The sequence below is a fragment of the Ranitomeya variabilis genome, chromosome 6, assembly GCF_051348905.1.
Source record: "Ranitomeya variabilis isolate aRanVar5 chromosome 6, aRanVar5.hap1, whole genome shotgun sequence".
Classification (NCBI taxonomy): Eukaryota; Metazoa; Chordata; class Amphibia; order Anura; family Dendrobatidae; genus Ranitomeya; species Ranitomeya variabilis.
The window spans coordinates 269,691,794-269,711,407 of record NC_135237.1 but is presented as its reverse complement, the minus strand read 5'-3'; the positions used below and the strand labels follow the sequence as shown (position 1 = coordinate 269,711,407).

The following is a 19,614-nucleotide window of genomic DNA, read 5'->3' as shown; positions in this document are numbered from 1 at the left end:
ATTTTGTATTTGAGATAAAAGTGACCCATTGAGGATAAAAATTTCCTGTTCTCCCGATCAGTGTGGGTACCAATATGTAAGTTATCACCTATCAAGCACATAGAAAACCTTTCAGTCATTGGTAAATCAGCACAGTGCCTTAAAGGGAATCTGTCAGCAGGTTTTGCCATATAATCTGAGGGCAGCATAATGTAGCAGCTGAGACACAGATTTTAGGGATGTATCACCTATTAGTCTGAATGCTGTTGTTTCCATACAATTAATTTTTTATCAGCTGGAGATTATCACTGCCCTGACCACAAGTGCACAGGAGCCCTGGTCCGACCACGCCCCCCTTCTCTGATAAGCAGTTTACTGTCAATAGACAATGTACAAAGTCTTGTGTGGGCGGGGTTAGCTTTTGAGCTCTGCTACAAGCTACATGTAAAAAATCTGATTGTATCGCAACTGCTGCACCTGGTCAACTAACTGATACATCGCTGGAATCAGGGTCTGTTTTCATACATTATGATACTCACAGATGAGGTAGCGAAACCCTGCTGATAGATTCCCTTTAAGTCTAGCATTATCTCCCTGGGAAGTTCAGATTCCTTTTCTTTTAAAGGAAAGGTACCTTGATTTTAGTTTTTGCATTAATAATTATTGATTATATTATCACATACGGGGAGAGAGACCAGGCACAGGGGGATAGGGAGCACACATGGGGAGAGAGACCATTCACAGGGAGATGGGGATAGAGAGTACACATGGGGAAGGAGTCCAGGCACAGGGGGATGGGGATAGAGAGCACACATGGGGAGGGAGATGAGTTACAAGCGAATAGAGAGCACACATGGGGAGAGTGACCAGGCACGGGGAAATGGGGAGAGAGCACAAATGGGGAGAGAGACCAGGCACAGGGGGATGGAGACAGCATAAATGGGGAGAGAGACAGCACACATGGGGAGAGACAGTCACCTCCAGAGCTGCAGTCACTATTCTACTGTTACATCATGTCTTATCCTCCAGTCACCTCCAGAGCTGCAGTCACTGTTCTGCAGTTACATCGTGTCTTATCACGCGTGAGTGTGAGCATCAGCGTGTGAGTGTCAGTATGTCAGTGTCAGCATGTAAGCGTGAGTGTCTGTGTCACCGTGTGAGCGTCAGTGTGAGCGTGATACAGCGAGCAGCACCCACTAACAGAATCCTTGCTGCCTGCCATCCTTGGTGACTGTCTACTTGTCAGTATAACTTTGCAGTCACGAACGAAATGGCTCCTTACTGTGTTCCTAAATGTCATCCTCTCGTATCCCTTAGCAAACACCCAGGAGGGGAGGAGAGGAGTGACATCACACACGTCAGCAGACTCCGCCCATAATTACTGCAGTGCAGTAATGTGAGCTAGTTGTACACTAGGTTTTTGCCAAGTTTCAGTAGCTGCTTCCCAAATGATAATATTTTTTAAGAGAATTTAAACATAAATTCTTTAAATTTTTTCAATTGCTGAAAAAAAAATTTTTTTTGATGGCACCTTCCATTTAAGTACTGACACAGATATGGTTTTGTAGTCTGGTAGTAAAAGGCAGAGCAGCACATATAACTTTAGAGCAGCCATGTCTTTCTGCACTGTCTTTTCTCAGAGGCTGATCATTTGCATAGAAAGTGAAAAATCCGTGCACTTTTCCTCACTAGCTAGTTTACAATTTGCCTTCAACCATGTAAATTACACTGTTTATGACACGCTCTGAAATTCACAAGAATCACCGCTCTTTTTTAACCACATCCTTACAGAGCTCAGTTGGAAACCATTGATGCCGTCACTATTTTTATCCTTGGGACATAAGATCAGGTATTGGATCTGGATTTATTATTTTACAAGTCTTGCTAAAATGTAAAGCTAGTCGCCATACTGATTCCTGTCGGCAGAGGTTGGGGAAGGAAGTATCTGGAATCTGACTTTGCTCTAATGTCTGAATGTGTAGAGTTAGTAACAAAAATTGGGGGTTGTGTGGCTCTAGATGCTTTTCCAGACAATTAAACGTATGATTTATTTTGACCCTACAAATTTGTTTACTCGTTCCTTACACGGCACATGTGCATTTAGAGGACACATTTATTGTGACTTTGACCATGAACAACTCCTTGAATGTTCAGCAGTTTCAGGGTTTCTTGTCTAATAAATAATAAAGCTGTTTTTATGAGAAATCTGTCAATATTACAGATAGCGTGCTTATAAAATGTGGGAAATAACCCAGTAGGTGGTAACACTTTATACGAGACGGAGTCCCTCTGCTTTTTATTTATTTATTTTTTGCATGTCTAAATGTGACCTGGGAATAGACTGGCTGCTTCTTCATTTTTCTTTGTTTTCTTGTGGTAGAATTGCATTCTCTAATAGTCGTGCATTTACAGCATTACCAGAGCTTATTATAAAATACTGCTGAAATCCTACAAGTTGCAGTGAAACATCATTTTATAGTCTGATCATCTATGAAAGCTACATATAAAGTGGGCCAACCTTGTAAATACCTATTTTCCTCTAACACTAAAGTCCTGCATACACATTAGACTAACGTCGTCAATTCTGTCTGTGATATATGATGATTGCTGTTTGGAGGTAAAAGTGGCCCCCTTACCTACTGCACCCCTGTGCAGATGCAGAAGTTGCACCAATGATATGTCCGCCCATGGGCCAACAATCTAATGTATATTGGAACCAAGGACAGTTGGTTGTCAGGGAGTTAAGAATCCAGCATGTCTGATTTTGGACTGACGATCCCTGTGCTCTCCGTAGAGATATCTGGCCACAGCTCTCTCATAGAGAACGCAAGGAGAACTGAGTGAAATGAGCACTCCTATGTATTGGAGGAATGGCAAAGATGCAAGCTGGTCGAAGAGTCAGCCAAACCATTGCTTGGCTGATGGCCATCCAAGGTGTTTAGGGATGCCTCAGTAGAGAATGTCTTAAAGCCTTTATCATAAGGCTGGTTCTGCTGGTTCAGTGTCTGTACTGAAATTGTTGAGTAATTGACATATTTGGGAGTGGGGATAGTGATAAACTACTGTCAGTTTAAACTTATAGAACTCTTTATACCTCAATTGGTTTTCACATTTTAGTTATGGAAAGTGATAATGTCAGTTAAGTACAAAAACCATGGTGTAACATAGTAGTAGAAGTAGCAGTAGTAGTAAGAGTAGTAGTTGTAGGAGGAGGAGGAGGAGTAATAGTAGTAATGGTAGTAGTTAGTAGTAGTACTAGTGGTAGTAGTTAGTAGTAGTAGAAGTAATAGTAGTACTAGTGGTAGTAGTTAGCAGTAGGAGGAGGAATAGTTAGTAGTAGGAGAAGTAGTAGTATCGGCATATTTCTTGCAGACTTTCAGCCAATTGAGGGATATTTCATGTTTCTTCTATAATATTTGTAACCTACTTCATCCACACCATTATTAGCTTTTGCATTTATCTTTCTTGTAGTGAATGGTCTCCTGCTGCTTCATTATGACACTATAACAGGTCCTGTAGTTACTGAATTGGACAATGACAGATTGTTTAAAGCTTTTGAGATATGTAGAAAAATAATACAGGCAAAAGTGTTTTTGCTCTAATTTGAGTTTTCCGTATGTGTTTGAAAAGCTCAAAATTTGCACATATTCTTCATCTTTACTTATATATATATAGTTCTAAGCCTATAAGTGGACAGCTAATATAATATCATTTTTATGCAGGTATTACAATAAAATCTAAAGTCTATATTATTCAATATATTGCCTCAAAGTGAATTGACATACAATGACATCAAGAAATCTCAGATCTTTTCATCTTTAGATTTTATTTCTATCAATCCCATGGATTTTTTGTACGGTATGGTTTCACTTTTTTGTTTTCTTGTGTTTTTCCCTGTGTATTTTCCATCACTATATAAATGTGTTCTATCACTTACAGATGCTTTTCCTTTCTGTAAGATGGTCCTGCTACTTTCAGTTGTCACCTAATACCATTACGTTAGCTCTATAATATAGAGAGGGTGATAGCTACATTTCAATTTCCGCATTCATGTGTTTCAGTCCAAAGCAGGGGATGTGTTTCAGATACCAGGCAGTGGAAATGTGCCATAAACAATAAGTTCTTGGTGTATCAGTGATATAGTGTAGCAGTTATGTAGGAACTGGGTTTTAAGTAATGATTTCCAAATGTTTGGAAGTTAAAGCTGTGGAGATGTTGAATCCACAAGCAAAGTTCTAACTCATGTCAGTTCTACTTCCATCATCCAAGGCCCAAGACTTTTATCCTGATGATGATTGGAACAATAATTAAATAATTTCTTATGCGTTCCAGCTCATGTTCTCCGTGGTGTTTTATTGCTCTTAGAATTGTACCAATAATGAGATAATTTATATTTGTCACTTTGTCGGTATGTTATGTGCTGGAGTATAAAAGTGGTTGCCTGTCATAACAATTGCAAATTAAATATAGAAAATGTATTACACTACATTTTAAAACACTTAACTCTTTCTTCATTTTTGCAAAATTCAAACATCAGTTCAAGGCTGATATTGCATGGGGACATTTCTTACTGACTGAATGCCAGAAACTTTTTATACTCCTGTGTCAAGGAAAATTAGTGATGACATTCTACTACTGTAGCATTGCAGCTACTGTGAGGCAGAATTTAAAAAAAAACTAGAAGCAGAAAACTTTACGTTCGGCAATATTTTGGGCTTTTTAATAAGCCTCAAGGTACAGACCAAACTTGTTTGAGGTTATAGATAGTATGCCTTCATCTCATAGGTAGGAAACCTATTCTGTTTAGTTTTCGATATAAAGTAAAGCTGGTTGTTGGCATTTTCTAATGAATTTCTCTGTTCTGTCCTTCGTAATGTGCCGACCAAACTCAGATACAGCCTTCCCAAGTGCTAATTTCCCCCCAAAATACACTGTTCACTAAACATATCATAATGTGCTAGTAGCCTTAGTCAATAACTAATAAATATCTTTAGATCTATGATTAAAAAATTAGCCGTCATTGTAATTTCTATTTCATGTATCAAAAAGTATACATGAAAATAAGCAACTTCGTAATATGTCTTATCAGAGAAATCTGCTTCTTTCTCCTCCTTGGTTCATATTTCACTTTGAATTCAGGGGAAAAACCTGTAAAAGCTGTATTCACTAAAAATAGATATGGAGACACGGAGGGGTCGGTGGGCGCCCAGGTCCGCTAGCCGAAACTGCACGGACCAAGGATTGTCCCATCATATGCCCACTCTCCTTTTAATGTGGGCATAACACTACTCAGCCAACACAGAGTGAGGGTAAAACAATGTGGCAATACTTTATTGATCCACAAAACAGACAGGTAACATGTAGAACAGTCCCAGCAAAGTACCCCAATATGGTGCACATTACAGAGACTCACCCTTTTGCTGACTGGCTGGGATAGTCACATACTTCAGAGCTTCCAGGGTAGACTACATCACCTGTGGCATGCACACAGAGAGAAGGTAATGACAAGCTTAGGAAAATGACATTAGATTCACTTACAAGGCCAGTTGACTTGAGGGTCACAGCCTGGCTTCATCTTCCAGCGGCGACTACCCCACCTGTGGCACACACAGATAGGAGGTGACAAAAAGCTTAGAAAGATGACAGTCCATTGAAGAGCAAGGCCAGTTGACCACAGTGTCACAACCTGGCTTCTCTGAACATCTCCATGAACCCAGGCAACCGGTGGGTCCCAATCCTGATTTTCTCCAAACATATCCATGGATTTACGATGGTCAATGGCGCAGATCTGTATTCTTTCAGCCGGGGCCGTGGTCCCTTAAGCTTGCATCCTGTAGAATGACGAATCTGTGTCCCTTGTGATGGAGCCATAATGTCGTGGATCCTGTCCTGTCTCTGGTCCTTTGGATCTCTAGATGTCTTGGCTGAATCTCATAGTCTCTTACAGAGGCATTTAGCCTCTTTTAATGGTTAATAAGTGTCCTTCAATCCAACAGTCACAAATAAGGGAAAGAATGGTGACGACTAATGATGAGTGTGTGTGCTCATTACTCGAGATTTCCAAGCATGCTCAGGTGTTCTCCTAGTATCTTGGGTGCATGTTTGTGTCGCTGCAGCTGCATGATTTGCGGCTGCTAGACAGCCTGAATACATGTGGGGATTCCCTAACAAACAGGCAAACCCTGCATGTATTCAGGTTGTCTAACAGCTGCAAATCATGCAGCTGCAGCGGCACAATCATAATCTATGAGCACGCCCAAGATACTCAGAGAACACCTGAGCATGCTTGGAAATCTCGAATAATGAGCACACACGCTCATCACTAGTGCCGACCAATTCGCATTGTTTGATTATGTCATCTATTTGCATAGTTTTTCCTCCTCTGTTTTGGAAGTCAACAAGCTAGCTATCTTGGACAATGTGTAATTAGTATATCAACAAACATCACTAGTTATCCAGGATAGCTGCACTGTATGTTACATCAAATGTCAACTTACAAATAGTGTTGAGCGATACCGTCCGATACTTGAAAGTATCGGTATCGGAAAGTATCGGCCGATACCGGCAAAGTATCGGATCCAATCCGATACCGATACCCGATACCAATACAAGTCAATGGGACTCAAGTATCGGACGGTATCCCTGATGGTTCCCAGGGTGTGAAGGAGAGGAAACTCTCCTTCAGGCCCTGGGATCCATATTAATGTGTAAAAGAAAGAATTAAAATAAAAAATATTGCTATACTCACCTCTCCGAGGGAACCGGCAGCGTTGTTTGCTTAAAATTTGCGCATTTCCTTCCTTACGTGAAGTCCCGGCTTGTGATTGGTCGCGTGCCGCCCATGTGGCCGCGACGCGACCAATCACAGCAAGCCGTGACGTAATTTCAGGTCCTTCAGGATTTTAAAATTACGTTCCGGCGTTGTGATTGGTCGCGTCGCGGTCACATGGGCGACGCGACCAATCACAAGCCGTGACGTCACGGGAGGCAGGACAAGCGCGCATTTTAAAATGCGCGCTTGTCCAGCCTCCCGTGACGTCACGGCTTGTGATTGGTCGCGTCGCCCATGTGACCGCGACGCGACCAATCACAACGCCGGAACGTAATTTTAAAATCCTGAAGGACCTGAAATTACGTCACGGCTTGCTGTGATTGGTCGCGTCGCGGCCACATGGGCGGCACGCGACCAATCACAAGCCGGGACTTCACGTAAGGAAGGAAACGCGCGAATTTTAAGCAAACAACGCTGCCGGTTCCCTCGGTAAGGTGCAGGCTGCGTCGGAGAGGTGAGTATAGCAATATTTTTTATTTTAATTCTTTATTTTACACATTAATGTTGTTTCGATACCGATACCACAAAAATATCGGATCTCGGTATCGGAATTCCGATACAGCAAATATCGGCCGATACCCGATACTTGCGGTATCGGAATGCTCAACACTACTTACAAAACAATATTACAGGCTTACACAAGCAAAAGACTGTTTTCTTGACCAACCAGAAAAAAACACATAAATTGAAGAGTCAACATATAGATAACAGTGTATTCTTTGTGGCTTGCTAAAAATAGACGTCTGGATAATTAATATACAATATTGTGCCCTCATAACAGACATTCAGATTACTGAGATAGGAGATGACAGGTGGTGCTTTTAAAATTATATGGAAAGGGTATTGGGTATTACCCAAGGGTACTGGGAATTACCTAATGAATGTGAGATGTGGGACAAACAAGCATACAATCCTCCAATCCCAGGTGGTCAGCTCCATCCATGCTCTTATCAGTGTCTGGAATAAAAGGGTTCTGGCTACTTTTTAGGTATTGTGCCCTCTTCATACCCATCAACCTCTGCCTTAGCTTGGTCGAGCTTTACAACCCTCTCATTAAGTGTCTACACCACCATAAACTACAACTTTAATCATGTCGAAATATCACATTTAATTTAAATGATAGTGATTATTTAATGAGAATGCAGAGCAAATATAAAATTTTCAATAATGTGCCCCCCATGGTGTGTCCTCAATGCAAAGAGGAAGAAAAACATTATTAGGCCCATACGACAAATGCAGGGCAATAAGAGGATGTTTTTACAATGGATTTTTTTTTAAGAAAAATTATTTGTCTATACCTTGTAAGGGAATTTTGAGTTATTGAGGAGGGTCACTGTTCATGTCACCAATCTATTAGGAATACTAGCAATTGGCTATAAAAGTGAAATCTCTCTGTGGTGGACATGTCATGCCAATGGATTACAGGAACTTCTTATTGATCACAATGGAGGAGAATAATGCCTAATTTCTTCTGTGGTGGTGATGCAATTAAACTGTGCCAATATTTCCCCACAAATTGAAACTAAATGATTTGTCTAGACTTGTAATATTGATCCTACACTTGGTACCTCCACCAGGACAGCTATTAGCACTAAGGGTACCGTCACACAGTGTCATTTTCATCGCTACGACGGCACGATTCGTGACGTTCTAGCAATATAGTTACGATCTCGCAGTGTCTGACACGCTACTGCGATCAGGGACCCTGCTGAGAATCGTACGTCGTAGCAGATCGTTTGAAACTTTCTTTCGTCGCTGGATCTCCCGCTGTCATCGCTGGATCGTTGTGTGTGACAGCGATCCAGCGATGCGATCGCTTGTAACCAGGGTAAACATCGGGTTACTAAGCGCAGGGCCGCGCTTAGTAACCCGATGTTTACCGTGGTTACCAGCGTAAAAGTAAAAAAAAAAAAACGTACATACTCACCATCTGATGTCCTTCAGGTCCCTTGGCGTCTGCTTCCCGCTCTGACTGTCTGCCGGCCGGAAAGTGAGAGCAGATCACAGCGGTGACGTCGCCGCTGTGATCTGCTTTCACTTTACGGCGGCACTCAGTCAGAGCGGGAAGCAGACGGCAAGGGACCTGAAGGACATCAGATGGTGAGTATGTACGGTTTGTTTTTTTTTACTTTTACGCTGGTAACCACGGTAAACATCGGGTTACTAAGCGCAGCCCTGCGCTTAGTAACCCGATGTTTACCCTGGTTACCCGGGGCCCTCGGCATCATTGGTCGCTGGAGAGCGGTCTGTGTGACAGCTCCCCAGCGACCACACAACGACTTACCAACGATCACGGCCAGGTCGTATCGCAGGTCGTGATCGTTGGTAAATCATATAGTGAGACGGTACCTTTAGGGAACCCTTCTAACTAGATTATCCAAAGCAGGCAACCTTCATTATTCTTTTATTAGCCTTTTTTGCTAATTAATTTGTTTTCTATAAAGGTACCGTCACACTCAGCAACTTTACAACAAGAACGACAACGATCCGTGACGTTGCAGCGTCCTGGTTAGCGATCACGTTGTGTTTGACACGCAGCAGCGATCTGGATCCCGCTGTGATATCGCTGGTCGGAGCTAGAAGTCCAGAACTTTATTTGGTCGTCAGGTCGGCGTGTATCGTCGTGTTTGACAGCAAAAGCAACGATGCCAGCAATGTTTTACATGGAGCTAACGACCTGTGAGAACGATAAGTGAGTCACCGTTACGTCACTGGATCGCTCCTGCATCGTTCTGGAGCTGCTGTGTTTGACATCTCTACAGCGACCTAAACAGCGACGCTGCAGCGATCAGCTCGTTGTCTATATCGCTGCAGCGTCGCTGAGTGTGACGGTACCTTAATACCTGTTGCAATGTGTATTATTTATCTGTAAACCAGTTGAAAAAATATAGGATTCAACTAGTTGGCAACTGAAAATGGATTATCTGATTCAGTTTCTTTACAATTTGATATTTCAGACTGACGTCATGCATCAAAATGTCTATGATTACATCCATGTGGATGATCGGCAGGAATTCTGCAGGCAACTTCACTGGGCCATGAATCCCCAACAGATGGTGCTTGCACAGGAGTCTCAAACAGAAACAGGTTGGTTCATTAGACACTAAAAAGCGTTAATGTTGGTAGCATTTGGTATAGTTTTTAATGGTATTGAATTTTCATAAAGTATTGCTACTTACCTTGCAATTTTTACTTGTATCCATTATCTGCTCTTTCTGGATAAGTAGTCAGGAAGGATCTATCAATTCCTCCTCAATATCAGAATCTCAGGAACTAGAGTCAGAGATCCTTTGTAATGCCAAGTTCATTGTGGAGAATGGTAATCATTAGCAAGCCTAATACTGGTGAAAGACTAGTACCTAAAGGGAGAAAGAGGAAGCCATGATGATTAGCTAAAAGTCAGATTGCAGGAGCATGATGCCAAGAAGTGCCAAAACCATGAAAAACATACAAACATGAAAAGACTGAGATATGAACACAGTGGACAGGCGTAATGGGGAAAATAACCCATAGATGACAGTATAAGAAAGACTCCAATTGAGTAAGTATGTAAAATAAAGCTCTCATGTGCTAACATGCAATTATATAGCATTACTAGTATGATGCAAGATCAGCAATAGAAGTGAAATACTAGTTAGTAGTCACACCATATAGGGAGAAAAATAGAAGAGCTAACCAAAGCACTGCAGTAAAGTGCAGACGGTATGACCAACCAACAGGAGAGATACACAGTGCAGTGGATTATGCCTTATACATTCCCATATTGCAATGGTTAAGAGAGTTATAAATAATAAGATTGAATAGCAGCATGTCTAATAAACATAATTACCACAATGTGGAGTCAGATTGCGCCTGTCAGACCCAACGCGTGTCACTAAGGCTACGTTCACATTAGCGTTGCGTCAGGCGCAGCCGCGGCGACGCATGCGTCATGCGCCCCTATATTTAACATGGGAGGCGCATGGACATGCGTTGCACTTGCGTTTTGTGACGCATGCGTCACTGTGGTGCATGCGTCAGGGCGCAGAGGACGCTGCATGATGCAGTTTTTTCTGCGCCAAAAACCATGCAAAAGTGGACGCATGCGTCACAAAATGCTGCGTTGTGCATGCGTTTACATGTGCGTTGCGTCGCCGACGCTGCACCGCACAACGCAAATGTGAACGTAGCCTAACCCATGTAGCTTCGTCAGGGGAAGTCAGAGTATTGTCAGTCATGTCAGGTATAAATACAAGTAAGTGCACCTACTAATGTTCTGATGATCGCCAACACCTGTGGGCGGCTTTCACTGGACATATGCCGGAACAATCCCAGTCAGGGTATAGGTGCATAAAGGTGGCATGCGTGCCACATAAATCAAAAGTGGGTATGTGCATTCCACCAACCGGAAGTGGCTGTCACAGGCGAAATAGGATATGTTGCGACTCTGAGAGAGTAAAAGGTACACTGGCGCAGTAGAAGCAACATGAGAGATGGACCTAAGAGCAATGTATATCAGCAATGGAGGAGTAGGGTATTGAATGCAATAAGGGAGAAGAAGAAAATATTATAGATGTACAATGATATTGCAAGGCAAGTAGGTACACAGAAAACAGAAGGCATATTATATTGTATCATGACCAAAATAAAAACAAAAAAGTGAAGCATTATTGAATAAGGTGTATATGCACAATATAAGAAAACTGGTAGAAGCGGAATAGTAAAATGCTGTTAGAAAGTCCAAATTCTTGTCAACCGATGGAAGTAATGTCCACATAGACACCATAAAGCCGGGAAAACCCTATAATAGGGCAACCTCCCTATCAAAGTAAAAATGCCTACTAATTGCCCCCTTAAAATAAATAATACCCCCAGAGTGCCTCCTTTAGTAAGTAGTAAAGAGGTTGTCTTCTTTCAGAAACTCCTGGTCCTCGGGCATATATTGTTATAAAATACAAAACACACCACACTATAGTCACCATCTCCATGGGTCCAGCACTGAGTCTCCACCAATGCTCCCGGTGTCATTTATTGGCTACATTTGTGACGTCACATTGACAGCACGGAAGCCACTCACAGAGCTCTGCTCATGTAGATGGAATGACCCGTTTGCAGCCGCTGAGCTCACTGACTGGCTGTTGCACTGTCAGCGTGATGTCAGCGCTGCAACTAACACCAAGAGCAGCGGAGGAGACTCAGCGCTGGACCCATGGAGGGAGAACTAAGAACAGGTCTTCTTTTTAATAAGAAGCCATTCCCAGGGACTGTGAGTGGACAGCCCCTTTTAAGCATCTTAAGTGCCCCCTTAAAAATTAATAATTCCACCTATGTGCTGATCTTCACAAAAAGAATAAAGTAAACCTATCAAGAAACTGAGTCCTCCTCTCACATGCACACATCGAGAGGGCCAGCACATGCACACCAATGCAAACACAATGAGACGCTAATGTAGTTTGTGGTGTAAAGGAAAAAAGCATGACAGGGAACCTTACGCTCTCTGCTCTATCACAGGCTCCAACTGTATCGGCATCATGTTGACTTTGATACAGTTCTTTCTCTGAGATTTGAGGTACCTGGCCAGAAGTCCGTGGTATATCAGTTGGCCAAGATCTTCGGAGGTAGTGACATCACTGCTACTTGTTTTTTTTATATTTTTTTATTTTGAAATTTTGTGCCCATGGAAAAACCCCCATGTATCTCCTACAGTGATGCAGTGTATAAAGACCATTCTTAACATAAAGGAATGGAGACACTGGAACACAAGAACAACTATTGGAATAATTATTGAAGTTTTGCAATGGTTTGTCAGAAAAACAGAAACTTACAAACTTAAAGAACACAGCAACTGGCAATGGTGTAATTACCAAAGCCTCTAGCTTATATAGGGAGAGAGTTTATGGGAACAAGGCAAAGGTAAGGTCAAAATCCAGAAAAATGTAAACACAAAGAAGTTCATCATTACTTCCCTGAGTGGTGACATCGTTACTGCTTATTTTAGCCCCTTCCCATCATGGCAAGTTTCCATTTTTGTTTTACCTTCTCTTTTTCCAAGAGCCACAGCTTTTTCATTTTACATTTTTTATTTTTTTCACATAGATGTATGAGGACTTGTTTTTTGCAGGACGATTTGTACTTTTGTATGACACCATTCATCTTGCTACATAGTATACTGGAAAACAAGAAAGAAATTCCAAGTGCAGAGAAATTATGAAAAAAATGCAATTCTAACATTCTTGTAAATGACCTAGCAATATCATTCTCCTCATTAGTACTATTATGGTGATACCAAACGTGTTAAGTTTTTTATTATTTTAGTGGTGAAAACCAAATCAGAAATTGAACCTGTGATTGATTGCTTCTGCTATATACAGCAAATACAGTACTTCAGTATTGCTGCATATAGTAAAAATCATGGTCTCCTTTGAAACCCAGTCACAGTCTGGTTTTCAAGAGAGCTCCGTAATGACAATCATGGATGTCCTCAACAGACTCATGGCTGTCTTAACAATCGATGGGCCCAAAGAATGATGTGCCCCATGCCTGCACGCTGTTAATGCTGCTGTCAGAGTTTGACAGCAGCATTTAATAGGTTAACAGTTGGTTGTTAGGGGTAGACCCTAGCTGTTACACCCAGCTATTGCTTGCTGGGTATAGGGCAGGCACACAACATGAGCCTGCTCCATACACCTTCTTGCGTAATACATGTACAGCAGATGTCGGTAAGGGGTTAAAGGTTGCAGCAGTGCTGGGTTAGTGCAGAGAGCGAGATCTTTCAATAACAACCAGGATCTCACATTTTCACAGCAAAGTGTTGTGAATTAGACTTTTTGGCTCCCTCTTGTGGTTACTAGTGATATAACTCTGGGATTGTCTTTCCTCAGTTTGGCACCCACCTGGGTCGTTAGTCCAGGGGAGTTGCTATATAAGCTTCCTGGATCCTTAGTCCAGTGCCTGGCATCGTTGTAATCAGATCCTTTCTGTTTGCTCCTGTCTGCTGTCCTGGTTCGTGCAAAATTAAGCTAAGTCCTGCTTCTTTGTTTTTTGGTTATTTGCTTGCTTTCATTTTTGTCCAGCTTGTACTAAATGTGATTCCTGTCCTTGCTGGAAGCTCTAGGGGGCTGGTGTTCTCCCCCCGGGCCGTTAGACGGTTCGGGGGTTCTTGAATATCCAGCGTGGATATTTTGATAGGGTTTTTGCTGACCATATAAGTCATCTTACTATATTCTGCTATTAGCTAGTGGGCCTCTCTTTGCTAAATACCTAGCTCATTCTTACGTTTGTCTTTCCCTCTTACCTCACCGTTATTATTTGTTGGGGGCTTGTATCCAACTTTTGGGGTCTTTTCTCTGGAGGCAAGAAAGGTCTTTCTTTTCCCTTCTAGGGTTAGTTAGTTCTCCGGCTGGCGCGAGACGTCTAGAACCAACGTAGGCACGTTCCCCGGCTGCTGCTATTTGTGGTGCTAGGATTAGATATATGGTCAGCTCAGTTACCACTGCCCTATGAGCTGGTTTTTTGTGTTTGCAGACTTAGTAATTATTTCTGAGACCCTCTGCCATTGGGGTCATAACAGTATGCCAGGCCAACATTGAATGTTTAATGTATTGCAGAAGTGGGATAATAAGAAAGGAAATTCTGAGTTTTTTTTTTTTTTTTCCTCTCTTCCTCCCCTTTACCTCTGAGTGGCTTGTGCTTGCTGCAGACATGAATGTCCAGACCTTGATTACAAGTGTAGACCAGCTTGCTGCTCGTCTGCAGGGCATACAAGATTTTGTTACCAGTAGTCCTATGTCTGAACCTAAAATACCTATTCCTGAACTGTTTTCTGGAGACCGATTTAAGTTTAGGAATTTCAGGAATAATTGTAAATTGTTTCTATCTCTGAGACCCCATTCATCTGGAGATTCAGCTCAGCAAGTTAAAATTGTTATCTCTTTTTTACGGGGCGACCCTCAGGATTGGGCTTTCTCGCTAGCACCAGGAGATCCGGCATTGGCAAATATTGATGCGTTTTTTCTGGCGCTCGGATTGCTTTACGAGGAACCCAATCTTGAAGTTCAGGCAGAAAAAGCCTTGCTGGCTATTTCTCAGGGCCAGGATGAAGCTGAAGTGTATTGCCAAAAATTTCGGAAATGGTCCGTGCTTACTCAGTGGAATGAGTGTGCTCTGGCCGCAAATTTCAGAAATGGCCTTTCTGAAGCCATTAAGAATGTGATGGTGGGTTTCCCCATTCCTACAAGTCTGAACGATTCCATGGCGCTGGCTATTCAAATTGACCGGCGTGTGCGGGAGCGCAAAACCGCTAATCCTCTGGTGGTGTTGTCTGAACAAACACCTGATTTAATGCAATGTGATAGAATTCAGACTAGAAATGAGCAGAAAAATTATAGACGTCAGAATGGGTTGTGTTTTTACTGTGGTGATTCTACACATGTTATATCAGCATGCTCTAAACGCCTAACAAGGGTTGTTAGTCCTGTCGCCATTGGTAATTTGCAACCTAAATTTATTTTGTCTGTGACTTTAATTTGCTCATTGTCTTCTTACCCTGTTATGGCGTTTGTGGATTCAGGCGCTGCCCTGAGTCTTATGGATCTGTCATTTGCCAAGCGTTGTGGTTTTGTTCTTGAACCGTTGGTAAATCCTATTCCTCTTAGAGGTATTGATGCTACGCCATTGGCGGAAAATAAACCGCAGTTTTGGACGCAGGTAACCATGTGCATGACTCCTGAACATCGGGAGGTGATTCGTTTTCTTGTTCTGCATAAAATGCATGATTTGGTCGTTTTGGGTCTGCCATGGTTACAGACCCACAATCCAGTCTTGGATTGGAAGGCAATGTCTGTGTCAAGTTGGGGCTGTCAGGGAATTCATGCTGATTCTCCGCCGATGTCTATTGCTTCCTCTACTCCTTCGGAAGTTCCTGAGTTATTGTCTGATTATCAGGATGTATTCAGCGAGTCCAGGTCCAGTGCTCTGCCTCCTCATAGGGACTGTGACTGCGCCATAGATTTGATTCCAGGTAGTAAATTTCCTAAGGGAAGACTATTTAATCTGTCTGTACCTGAGCATGCCGCAATGCGTTCGTATATCAAGGAGTCTCTGGAGAAGGGGCATATCCGTCCATCCTCTTCCCCTCTTGGTGCGGGATTCTTTTTTGTGGCCAAGAAGGACGGATCTTTGAGACCTTGTATTGACTATCGGCTTCTGAATAAAATCACTGTTAAATTTCAGTATCCTTTGCCTCTGTTGTCGGACTTGTTTGCCCGGATTAAAGGTGCCAAGTGGTTCACCAAGATAGATCTTCGTGGTGCGTACAACCTTGTGCGCATTAAGCAAGGAGATGAATGGAAGACTGCATTTAATACGCCCGAAGGTCATTTTGAGTACTTGGTGATGCCTTTTGGGCTCTCTAATGCTCCCTCAGTGTTTCAGTCCTTTATGCATGATATTTTCCGGAAGTATCTGGATAAATTTATGATTGTTTATCTGGATGATATTCTGGTTTTCTCTGAAGATTGGGACTCACATGTGGAGCAGGTCAGGATGGTGTTTCAGGTTTTGCGTGAGAATGCTTTGTTTGTTAAGGGCTCAAAGTGTCTCTTTGGAGTACAGAAGGTTCCCTTTTTGGGGTTTATTTTTTCCCCTTCTGCTGTGGAGATGGACCCAGTCAAGGTCCGAGCTATTCATGATTGGACTCAACCCACGTCAGTTAAGAGTCTTCAGAAGTTCTTGGGTTTTGCTAACTTCTACCGTCGTTTTATCGCTAATTTTTCTAGCGTTGTTAAACCTTTGACGGATATGACCAAGAAAGGTTCTGATGTTGCTAACTGGGCTCCTGCAGCCGTGGAGGCGTTCCAAGAGTTGAAGCGCCGGTTTACTTCGGCGCCTGTTTTGTGCCAGCCTGATGTCTCACTTCCCTTTCAGGTCGAAGTGGACGCTTCTGAGATTGGGGCAGGGGCCGTTTTGTCGCAGAGAGGCCTGTTGTGAAATTGGATTCTGGGCTCCCCCGGTGGCCACTTGTGGAATTTAACTTGTGTGCATCATCCCCTCTGTTCACCTGCTCCTATCAGGATGTGGGAGTCGCTATATAACCTTGCTCCTCTGTCAGTTTCATGCCGGTCAACAATGTAATCAGTAGCCTTTCTGTGCATGTTCCTGCTACTAGACAACTCCCAGCTAAGTTGGACTTTTGTCCTTGTGTGTTTTTGCATTTTGTTCCTGTTCACAGCTGCTGTTTCGTTACTGTGTCTGGAAAGCTCTTGTGAGCGGAAATTGCCACTCTGGTGTTATGAGTTAATGCTAGAGTCTTAAAGTATTTTCTGGATGGTGTTTTGATAGGGTTTTCTGCTGACCATGAAAGTGCCCTTTCTGTCTTCATGCTATCTAGTAAGCGGACCTCGATTTTGCTAAACCTATTTTCATACTACGTTTGTCATTTCATCTTAAATCACCGCCAATATATGTGGGGGCCTCTGTCTGCCTTTTGGGAAAATTTCTCTAGAGGTGAGCCAGGACTGTCTTTTCCTCTGCTAGGATTAGGTAGTTCTCCGGCTGGCGCTGGGCATCTAGGGATAAAAAAACGTAGGCATGCTACCCGGCCACTTCTAGTTGTGCGGCAGGTTTAGTTCATGGTCAGTATAGTTTCCATCTTCCAAGAGCTAGTTCTCATATATGCTGGGCTATGTTCTCTCGCCATTGAGAATCAGGACAGTTTGACCGGCCCAAAAAAGGGTTAAATTACTGGCTGAGAAAGGAGAGAAAAAAGAAGTCTGCTACAATTTTTTTTTTTTTTTTTTTTCCCTCTAGTTCTGAGTGTGCTCTTAATTGAATCACTTGCTAGTCTGCCTATACTGCAGCCTTCCTCTCTTCCTCTCCTTCTAATCCTTGAATGGCTCTGTGTTCACCTGTTTCAAATGGATCTTCAGAGTGTAGCTACAGGTTTGAATAATCTCGCCACAAAGGTACAAAATTTGCAAGATTTTGTTGTTCATGCACCTGTGTCTGAGCCTAGAATTCCTTTGCCTGAATTCTTCTCGGGGAATAGATCTCACTTTCAAAATTTTAAAAATAATTGCAAATTGTTTTTGTCCCTGAAGTCTCGCTCTGCCGGAGACCCTGCACAGCAGGTCAGGATTGTAATTTCCTTGCTCCGGGGCGACCCTCAAGACTGGGCTTTTGCATTGGCACCAGGGGATCCTGCGTTGCTCAATGTGGATGCGTTTTTTCTGGCCTTGGGGTTGCTTTATGAGGAACCTCATTTAGAGCTTCAGGCGGAAAAGGCCTTGATGTCCTTGTCTCAGGGGCAAGATGAAGCTGAAATATACTGCCAAAAATTCCGCAAATGGTCTGTGCTTACTCAGTGGAATGAGTGCGCCCTGGCGGCGATTTTCAGAGAAGGTCTCTCTGATGCCATTAAGGATGTTATGGTGGGGTTCCCTGTGCCTGCGAGTCTGAATGAGTCCATGACGATGGCTATTCAGATCGATAGGCGTCTGCGGGAGCGCAAACCTGTGCACCATTTGGCGGTGTCTACTGAGAAAACGCCAGAAAATATGCAATGTGATAGAATTCTGTCCAGAAGCGAGCGGCAGAATTTTAGACGAAAAAATGGGTTGTGCTTCTATTGTGGTGATTCAACTCATGTTATATCAGCATGCTTTAAGCGTACTAAGAAGCCTGACAAGTCTGTTTCAATTAGCACTTTACAGTCTAAGTTTATTCTATCTGTGACCCTGATTTGTTCTTTGTCATCTATTACCGCGGACGCCTATGTCGACTCTGGCGCTGCTTTGAGTCTTATGGATTGGTCCTTTGCCAAACGCTGTGGGTATGATTTGGAGCCATTGGAGGCTCCGATACCTCTGAAAGGGATTGACTCCACCCCATTGGCTAGTAATAAACCACAATACTGGACACAAGTGACTATGCGTGTTAATCCGGATCACCAGGAGGTTATTCGCTTTCTGGTGCTGTATAATCTACATGATGTTTTGGTGCTGGGATTGCCATGGCTGCAATCTCATAACCCAGTCCTCGACTGGAGAGCTATGTCTGTGTTAAGCTGGGGATGTAAAGGAACTCATGGGGACGTACCTTTGGTTTCCATTTCATCATCTATTCCCTCTGAGATTCCTGAATTCTTGTCTGACTTTCGTGACGTTTTTGAAGAACCCAAGGTTGGTTCACTACCTCCGCACCGGGAGTGCGATTGTGCCATAGACTTGATCCCGGGTAGTAAATACCCTAAGGGTCGTTTATTTAATCTGTCTGTGCCTGAACACGCTGCTATGCGAGAATATATAAAGGAGTCCTTGGAAAAGGGACATATTCGTCCTTCGTCATCTCCCTTAGGAGCCGGTTTTTTCTTTGTGTCTAAGAAAGACGGCTCTTTGAGGCCGTGTATTGATTATCGACTTTTGAATAAAATCACGGTTAAATATCAATATCCGTTACCACTGCTTACTGATTTGTTTGCTCGTATAAAGGGGGCCAAGTGGTTCTCTAAGATTGATCTCCGTGGGGCGTATAATTTGGTGCGAATCAAGCAGGGGGATGAGTGGAAAACCGCATTTAATACGCCCGAGGGCCATTTTGAGTATTTGGTGATGCCTTTTGGTCTTTCAAATGCCCCTTCAGTCTTCCAGTCCTTTATGCATGACATTTTCCGCGATTATTTGGATAAATTTATGATTGTGTATCTGGATGATATTCTGATTTTTTCAGATGACTGGGACTCTCATGTCCAGCAGGTCAGGAGGGTTTTTCAGGTTTTGCGGTCTAATTCCTTGTGTGTGAAGGGTTCTAAGTGTGTTTTTGGGGTTCAG

General features: G+C 42.8%; 1 protein-coding gene across 1 annotated transcript in view; it reads left to right on the top strand.

Moving 5' to 3' along the window:
- AHRR (aryl hydrocarbon receptor repressor) overlaps positions 1–19,614 on the top strand; it is a 462,221-nt gene that overhangs the window by 374,094 nt on the left and 68,513 nt on the right. The window contains exon 6 of the mRNA XM_077269620.1: positions 9,769–9,898. Coding sequence (XP_077125735.1) covers positions 9,769–9,898 — 130 coding nt within the window. The remainder of the gene's footprint in view (positions 1–9,768; positions 9,899–19,614) is intronic.